This window comes from Vipera berus (assembly GCF_964194415.1).
Source record: "Vipera berus genome assembly, chromosome: 15".
Classification (NCBI taxonomy): Eukaryota; Metazoa; Chordata; class Lepidosauria; order Squamata; family Viperidae; genus Vipera; species Vipera berus.
This window is the reverse complement of record NC_138218.1, coordinates 11,085,281-11,094,739: the sequence shown is the minus strand read 5'-3', so window position 1 is coordinate 11,094,739 and position 9,459 is coordinate 11,085,281. Positions and strand designations below refer to the sequence as shown.

The 9,459-nt window shown below is 44.5% G+C and overlaps 1 protein-coding gene across 1 annotated transcript in view; it reads left to right on the top strand.

Moving 5' to 3' along the window:
* Positions 1-8,135: 8,135 nt before the first annotated feature.
* Positions 8,136-9,459, top strand: part of ABL1 (ABL proto-oncogene 1, non-receptor tyrosine kinase) — a gene marked incomplete at its 5' end in the record, with an annotated part of 10,680 nt that continues 9,356 nt past the window's right edge. Inside the window, one exon of the mRNA XM_081339502.1 lies at positions 8,136-8,144. Coding sequence (XP_081195628.1) covers positions 8,136-8,144 — 9 coding nt within the window. The remainder of the gene's footprint in view (positions 8,145-9,459) is intronic.

Here is a 9,459-nt window from a genome sequence, read left to right as displayed (position 1 = left end):
AGGTGTTTGGATATGTTGTAGGACTTCAAATTTCCCTGTAGCTTTTGAAAGCAGCTGCGTCTTTTTCCTCTGCAAACTTCACTTCCAAGATGCGTGCCTGGCTGAGGAATTCTGGGAGTTGAAGTCCAGAAGTCATAAAAGGGCCAAGTTTGACGACCCCTGTCTTAAGTGGAGCACAAGTCTTGAATCTTGCTAAGCCACGTCAGGAACCTGGGAATTTCTGCTGGGGAACATGGGTCCAGCTTGCTAACTGTGTTGTCCCAATTGTGTTGGGAGAACCTTTATAGGATCTGCCTAGGCTTGTTCACCATCCTGCTGGCTTGAAGTGATGACGTTTTGGTCTTTCGCATCCAGAGGCCATCAGGACAAGGCTGCAAACTGCAAAGAACAGCTAGACCTCAACTTATGACCGCATCCACAATTGGGACCGCAATTTCTGTTGCCGTGCAGGATAGTTGTAAAGTTTGCTTTCCCACCACGGTTATTAAGCGAATCCTTGCGGTTGTTAACAATCCCTCCTGATGGTTAGGCAAATCTGGCTCCCTTGTAGACTTTGCGTGTGGGACGTCATCTGGGGAGGACACAACTGGAAATCACATGACCCTGGGATGCCGACAATTCTTCCTTTTCACCACTGGAGGGCACTCTTCCAAAAAGAGAAGAAGAAGAAGTAGGTTTGTTTGAAAAGAAGCAGCCATAAAATAACATTTGTAGCAGGGACAAAACCTAGCTGGTGTGTGTATGTGATGGGTTTGTGTGTTTGTTTGTTTTGAGTGGCAAACACCCCCCCCCCAAAAAAAGGATGATACTTATATTCTAGGAATTTAGAATTAGTCATCTTTACTGAAGAAGCTGTTCCAAAGTTCAACAGATTAATTATGAAAAGGACTTAAAGTTGAATTTCTGGTTTATGAAGCCCAACATCTGGATAGAATTTTGCAGGTTGTTTTTTTTTTTTTGCAGATTTCGGTTTAGTTGATGTGCCTTTCTTTCTTCCCCCCCTTCTTTCCTTCCTTCCTTCCTTCCTTCCTTCCTTCCTTCCTTCCTTCCATTCATTTTCATTCTTTTTGCCACCTGTGCAGAGTTAATCAAAGGTTTGCTTTCTGCTAGGTGCCGCTGGAAGCCTTCCCTTGTCTCAGAGCAGGCTCATTTGGCTTTCAGACAATGGTTTGCGTAATATATATATATATATATTTATTTATTTACTTTGAAGGAAAGCAGCTTACGCATCCGTTTGCATACCAAGAGCCAATCTATGAATCATCTTAATGGATGTATTTGTATTCTGGGGTCATCAAGAGGAGGCAATTCATCCCTGGCTTAAAAACCTCTGATGACAGAAAATCAGATCCTTGAGTTTTAGCAAGTATTAAAGGCTGTACAAGAAAGAAAACTTACGGTTGCATCCTTTTGGGGGGCAATTTCACGCTTGGGATTTGGGGATAGCGGTGACGTCCATCGCTCCAAGATTTCAGTGGGGTTTTGCACAAATTGGGAATGGAAAAATAAGCAACAACAGCCTTAAGAAGTGGCAGGATGTTTGAGCTCAGTGGCATGGGGTCTGTCTCCTCTGAGAGGTTTGTGGGAAGAGACAACAGAGGGCACCAAGGACTCCACAGTCATTCTCCTCCTCCTCCTCCTCCTCCTCTCCACAGATCCCACCCCCTATGAACACTGATGGTGTTACCTCGTTTGGTAATGAAACGTCTGCAAGAAAGCAAGAAAGCTCAGGGAGCACCAAGGACCCCTCATTTCAACCCTGAGCTACAGATATGTTTCTTTATTGATGATCCTGTGAAATTGCCTTCTATTTTCATTTGGGTTTTGGGGATCTGCAGGAGTGTGTGTTGGAGCTGCGCCTTCAATTCCTCGTTCAGTTCTGATTTTATTCTCACCAAAATTTGATGCATTTGCTTTGTGAAGGCTGCAAAGTTTTTCTGCTTTGGTTGATTAACGGAGAGCTGCAGTTTTAATTCAGGATTCTGATGGATGCCGTGTTTTATTCTTGCTCTTGCAAAGTTGCATTTATGGATTATTATGTCCTGATGGATTTGGTGTTTTTATTTTTGCTGTTACAAAGTTGCATTGATGGATTATTTTAGTATGACGGTTGCAGGGTGGTTGTTGTTTTTTTTGCTGTTAAAAAGTTGCATTGATGGATCGTTGTACTGTGAAAGAGAAATATTTATGGATCCCTGTTCTTTTTTTATTGCAAATTGCAACCTGTTCAATCAACAAATGTTTCCTTAGTGTTCTTTCATTCTTTAAAAGGGAATTGGATACTTTGTTATTGACAGTGTAGTAATCAATATCCATTTTCTTTTGTATGTAATCTGTACTTCTCAATGCTTAGGAGTGGGTAGTTAAATTTGATGTAAAAATGATGATGATTTGCAATCTTTTTATCTGGGAGAGTGTGACTGTGAAGTAGCGATCAGAGGGGGTAAAAATCAGCTATAAAACTGACTGGTAGATGTATAGCAAGCATGTCTTGGTCGAACACCAGAGGTGGAGAGCTGCAAACGGACTTGTGGCTGTTGTCTTACCTCCTTCATTCTCCTTCATTGGAACTACCTTATCTCTTTGGCTCAGAAACCCACCCTTGGTCCAGAGAGGGATTTGGGCGTCTTCTCTATCGTTCTATCCAAAGACCTCCCTTCCAGAGTTGGATAAAACCATCTCGGCCAAGGGCGGTTGAAAGCCTTGATAAAAACCGCACTGCACCCCAACTGCAGGATTTGCTGGAGAGTTTCACACTCAAAACCCATGGACAATTCGTGATGACCAAATAAAACGGCCGAAGTTCTTCGGAAATGGCTAGACTGGAGGAAGGAAGTGGCGGCGGGGGGGTGGGTGGGGGGGGAACGAGAGAAGCAGAAGATCTTTAGAAGGGAGCGCATTGGCAACTGCCGTGGTTGCGCCTGTGGCTGGTGTCGCAACATCTCCAGCAGAGTAAAATCGTCCTGAATTTATGGAATGTGATTTGCTTTTTGTGGCTTTAGGAAGGGGTTGGGATCTTCAGTCCAGGTATTATTTGAGTAGTCCTTCTAGCAAGATTTTTACTGTTTATTTCTAAGGACAAATATTTCATGTTCTTCATAAGGGCTTTCTCTACTGTTTTATATTGGTCTTTAATGTGGGTTCTATGTATGGTTATTAGCCAGCCAGAGATATTTAAGATGTGGCATATACGTTTTCTAAATAAATAAATATTTGGTAGATAGATGTTATAGGAATGGCAATAGTTGAGGTTTATTACCCTCAGAAGGTCCTTCCTTCCTTCCTTCCTTCCTTCCTTCCTTCCTTCCTTCCTTCCTTCCTTCCTTCCTTCCTTCCTTCCTTCCTTCCTTCCTTCCTTCCTTCCTTCCCTCCCTCCCTCCCTCCCTCCCTCCCTCCCTTCAATTTAATCTCATTTATTTAATGCTCAGAGAGCACCAAGGACTCCACAGTCATTCTCCTCCTCCTCCTCCCCCCCCCACGGTTGTAACTATTGTAAGAATCCCTTTGGAGGGTAGCAAGGGGTTTTAAAATTCAGAAGACAGAATATGTTTTTAACCACCTGAATTTTATTTATTAAACATTTTAAAGCTGCTCAATAGTTGTAACTCTCTGGGTGGTACAATAAAACACACTAAATATGCCATGAAAATAGAAACATGTACAGTAAAACCAAATAAAATGGAAACAGTCAACCAGCTAGACCAGCAGAAATATATTTGTTCAACATTATTACATTTTTTAATGTTTAAATATTTTATGGAAACACCGCTCTGCTTTTTCCTGGGGGTAGGTTATTTTGTAATTATTATGGCCATTATTTTTCCATTCTAACTCTTGTGCAAGCTAATTTATTTATCCCTCCAGCCGAACACAGCAGACCAGTCAAATCTGCTCGGATGCCTAAACTTTGCTACAATTTCTAATCTCACATCTCTGTGTTTTTTTTTGCAGAAGATATTAATATTTTGATCTAAAGCTTAAATTCTTTCTCCAAACTCAAACCGAGGGGGCAGCGAAAGAGGTCACGTGACCTTGGGACATGGCGACGGTCATAAATACAAACCGGTTGCCAAGTGCTTGGATCCATTCGGCCATGGGGGATGATGCTGCCATGGTCGTAAATGTGAAACAACAGCCCTAAGTCCCTTTTTCCATTGCTGTTGTCACTTTGGACAGTTGTAAGCCGAGGACTACCTACATAGAAAAAGCCGGCTGGGAGTCCAGTCCCGGAGAAGCGAAATGTTAGACCGACGACGTTGCCGTAAAGTCACTCTGGAGAGCCTCCAGCATTTTCCAGCCAGGCTGGTTTCACTTAACACGTTGCCTTTCAACACAACTGTGTTACTGGAAAGCATTTTTAAGTAGGTCACGCATCTCGGATGCTTTGCTGCCGCTTAGGAAGAAAGGGGAGCACGTGTGTGGGTGTGAGCGTCTCTTCCTTGTGGCATCCGAATTGGAAAAAACATTTGTCGAAGTGAGTGTGCGTGCTTGGCTGTTGTGTCACATGATCTCCTTTTGCGTCCTTCCGACAAGCCGAGCCGGGTGGGGGTGGGGTGAGCCACGTTCACCCAACATTCTGTGTCACTCATTTACCAACTGCAGTGATTGACTTAACAACTGTGGGAAGGAAGGTCGTAAAACGAGGCAAACGTTTGTGCCTGGAAAGCTTTTTGCTTTGCCATTTGGCACTTAGCAAAGCCTCGGGTGTGCTCTCCGGCTTCTCTCCTTTTTAGGATGTAATAATAATAATAATGATTAATAATAATAATAATAATAATAATAATAATAATAATAATAATAATAATAATGAGGAAAAACCAGAGATTGCAGAGAAGAGCCACAAAGACGGTTAGGGGGGCTCAAACCTGTGAAGAACGGTCGGTCGCAGGAACTCGGTTTGTCTAATCTAGTGAAGGGAAGGAAGGACGGACGAGGGATGACACAATGCATTTATGAATTTGCCTTGCGAACTGAGAAATCTCTTAAGTGAGTTTTGCCCCGTTTTACGACTTTTCTTGCCACCACTGTTAAGTGAATCACTGCAGCTGGTAAATTTGTAACACGGTTGTTAAGTGAACCCGGCTTCCCCATTGAGTGCAGCAGTCGTAAGTGTGAAAAATGGTCATAAGTCACTTTTTTCAGTGCCGTTGTAACCTTGAACGGTCACTAAACAAGCTGTTGTTAGTCAAGGACCACCTCTATACTTTTTAGCTTAAAATGTGCCAAGTTCCCCCCCCCCCCCCAGTTTCTTCTAGCAACCCTAGAAACAATTTCGGAGGAATCTTAACTCCTCCTAGTTCAACTCACATCCAGTTCTGGAAAAAAAATTCCTTGCCTTTTCTTTTCTTTTCTTTTCTTTTCTCCATTCGGATGCAATTTGATCTTCCAGGCCTGTTCCTCTTTTATAGAACCATTAACTCTTTCCTCTCCGCTGCATTTGGAAAAAGTTTTCTACTTTGGATACTTTCTCGGGCTGGCAGATGGATGATTTACTGGTTTATTTCTTTTTATTTCGCATCTCCAACGCTCGCAAGATGGCTCCAGGCAACATACTTGCTAACTGGGCTTAAAATAAATGCATGGAGATAATGAATTAAAACCAAAGTCATATGTTGCAAATACTTTGAATTCTCCCAACTTTTTTAGACATAGAGGGCTGCTGTGCTGGTGCCTGTACATTGTGTATTTATTTTCCCTTATTTCAACAAAGCCAAGGCTTATTGTGATACTTATGACCGTTGCAGTGTCCCAAAGTCGTGTGATCCCCTTTTGTGGACTTCTGACCAGCTAAGTCAATGGTGGAAACCCGATTCACTTAACAGCCAGGTTACTAACTTAACAACTGCAGTGATTCACTTACTTTATCTGCATCGCAAACCTCCAGAGCAACACTAGATGGTGTCAGAGAGCTACAGAAAAGTTCTAAATTTTGCCGCCATCTAATGGCTGTTCAGAGCATTGCACCCTGTTGTAAAGTTTGGATTTTATTCAGAGAGTAAAATGGAGTTGCTGTTTTTGCATCGATACCGAGATAAAGGTTACAGCTTTCATCTGGGTGACCCTAACCCAGCCTGAACCTGGATTGTAATACCATGGTCAAATAGGCTTTAGTAATGCTTTAGGAAGAGCGACATGGATGTTTTAGCATTGTAAGATTTCTTTGTGGGCTGTACATTGTGTGAATCCAGCAACTGTGTTACATTAGCCTGGATTTGGACCCATCTTTTCCTGCTTAAGACTACCAGGTTGTGCCTTTCTCCTTTGGCTTTCTGTCTCCTCCTCTCCCAGATTGTTTTCCCCCACCACAAATAGTTTCCTTCCCCAAATACAAGTGGTATTTATTTGACTTTAGCGAGAGGTTTTTCACATAACCTCCAAGCAGCATGTTACGATAGAAAACACACTTGCTGGTGCCTAAATGAGATCATGATTGTGTCTGCAGTTGAAGGGCGTGCTTGCCAACATGTGTTTTCTGCTTTGGGACCTTCATTCTTTCAAAGATGAGGTTGAGCATGACCTGGGTTGTGTCCCCATGGCACTGGTCATCTCCTAGATGTTGGAAGCGGGCCGATCAAGCCATCTGCTTCACCTCTCTTGGGAGTAGACAGTTGAGTTTGATGGAGCTTCCACCGTCTTCGGCTTGCATATTCTCTTAGATCTGAGATGCCCTCAAGGGATTTTGGAGGAGAAGGAAAGGAGGAGGAGGGGAGAAGGAAAAGTGAAGAAGGAGAAGGGGAGATGGAGAAGGAGAAGGAAAGAAGGAGAAGATGGGGAGAAAGAGAAAGGAGGGAGGAGGAGAAGAAGGAGGAAAAAAAGTTGGGCTGGTATCTAGAAAGGCTGTTCAAATAACTTTCTCTGACTCATTCTGAGTCCTTTGGCTTCAAGTGTGTTAACCTTGTTGCTTGCCGATCTCGAGGGGTAACGGCATGCGGGGTGGGGGTGGCGTTTAGCAATCCCATTTAGTAATTCCACTGGAATTCTTTCTGGAATCCTGCAGCTGGGCGGCTGGAGACGGGCCTCCTCCAGTTACAAGCAAGCAGAAGAACTTTAAGGAGGAGGACTCCGTTCCAAGGCTGTGCTCTCGTGACAATTCCTCCGAGCACAGCCACACTGCAATTTCCCAGAAGTGTTTTCATGGCTAGGCGGCCCAGAGACCCTGGTTACGTAATCTTGGGTTCTCTTCTGCTTTGCTGCCTCTCCCCCACCCCCCACCCTTGATGCTCAACTCTGCTTATCGAGGAATGGATTAGTCAGTTCTGTCCTGACAGAGCAGACAGTGGCTCCTTCCGGATGCCTGGAATGGTGGCTTTCCTTCCAGAAGTGGGATGGGTTCTGATTTGGGAGGGGGTTAATTCATCTCAGCCTGATGGTAAGGAGAGGAATTTGGGTCCCCCCCTTCTCTCTCTTTAATTATTTGGAAGTTTTACAGGGCAAAAATTAAAAGTGGGTCTTTGGTACAAGGTAGAAGAGAATATTTGTAGCTCAGGGTTGAACTGGTCCTTGGTTCTCTTTGAGCTTGGTGCTTTTCCTGGAGATGTTTCACGACCCAACTGGGTAACATCATCAGTGCTAGAAGGGAGTGGGGTGGAGGAGGAGGAGGAGGAGGACTGTGGTGCCCTCTGAGCTTGGTGGCTTTCTTGTAGAGATTTCATGACCGAACTAGGTAATATCCTCAATGCTACTTTTGATGTTGCCGTAGCACTGATGATGTTACCTAGTTTGGCCAAGAAATGTCCACAAGAAAGCCACCAAGCTCAGAGAGCACCACGGCCTCTACAGTTGGTACCGGGTGCCACCAAATGAAGGTGTTGGAGAGCTACCATCGGCCAGCCGTTACAGTAGAAATTCCAAATTCCTGGTTCAAATCCTGAGAGGAAATTGACCCATAAGGAATTATCCCCATCTTAAATGCCACAGCAGATCAAGGCACCGGCTAATAATCCTCCGGTTTCTGTAGTCGAAATGTGTGAAAACAGATACACACACACTACCCTCTCAAAACAAATGGTTGTAAGTTGAGGATTGCCTGCAGAGTCTCTCTGACCATCCATCCATCTTCTCTCTGAACATCTCCAGCAGAAAAGATGCTCAAACTTAAGTGAGTTTTAATTCACTCAGAGAAAATCACGGTGAGAATGTCGAAAGTATAGTCCCTGTATTTTCCTCTTGGACGTCTCCTCTTCCTCCCCCCATTCTTCTCCTTTAATACTGCTTCTGGGAACATCTGGAGTAGCTCGTCTCTGTGAGACAGTTCTGGATCAGAATTCAGAATACCAGAATTGGAAGGGACCTCAGAGGTCTTTTAGTCCAGCCCCCTGCTGAAGCAGGAGATGGTATCCCATTCCGGACAAATGGTTGTCCACTCTTTTCTTCAAAACCTCCAGTGACGAAGCACCCACAACTTCTGGAGGCAGGTCGTTCCACTGATCCAAGATCCCTTGACCCACTTCGGACTAAGAAGGTGAAAGTCAGCCAGGCTTGCAAGGGGATGTGGTTCTAATTTGAGGGCTGGATCAAAAGCTTAGAAACGAGGGACAAAACCCGGTGCAAACAAAGCAATAGATGTCAGATGGCTGGACGGCTGTCTAAACAGGAATTCCTTCCTGCCATTGTCAGATAAAATAGCTGCTGCTTCGTTCTGGCGTTCTGTGCAAAGTGACCCTTCCTTCCTTCCTGAATTCTCTGAAAACAAAGAAAAACTCAGCTGGGAAAAAAGACTATGAAGGTCTGTTGGAAAATGAAGCAACAGTAGCCCATTATTGACTTTTCCCTTTCCTTTCCTTTCCTTTCCTTTCCTTTCCTTTCCTTTCCTTTCCTTTCCTCTCCTCTCCTCTCCTCTCCTCTCCTCTCCTCTCCTCTCCTCTCCTCTCCTCTCCTCTCCTTTCCTTTCCTTTCCTTTCCTTTCCTTTCCTTTCCTTTCCTCTCCTCTCCTCTCCTCTCCTCTCCTCTCCTCTCCTCTCCTCTCCTCTCCTCTCCTCTCCTCTCCTCTCCTCTCCTCTCCTCTCCTCTCCTTTCCTTTTCCTTTCCTTTCCTTTCCTTTCCTTTCCTTTCCTTTCCTTTCCTCCATCTTTCCTTTCCTTTCCTTTCCTTTCCTTTCCTTTCCTTTCCTTTCCTTTCCTTTCCTTTCCTTTCCTTTCCTTTCCTTTCCTTTCCTTTCCTTTCCTTTCCTCTCCTCTCCTCTCCTCTCCTCTCCTCTCCTCTCCTCTCCTCTCCTCTCCTCTCCTCTCCTCTCCTCTCCTCTCCTCTCCTCTCCTTTCCTTTCCTCTCCTCTCCTCTCCTCTCCTCTCCTCTCCTCTCCTCTCCTCTCCTTTCCTTTCCTTTCCTTTCCTCTCCTTTCCTCTCCTCTCCTCTCCTCTCCTCTCCTCTCCTCTCCTCTCCTCTCCTCTCCTCTCCTCTCCTCTCCTCTCCTCTCCTCTCCTCTCCTTTCCTTTCCTTTCCTTTTCCTTTCTCCTTTCCTTT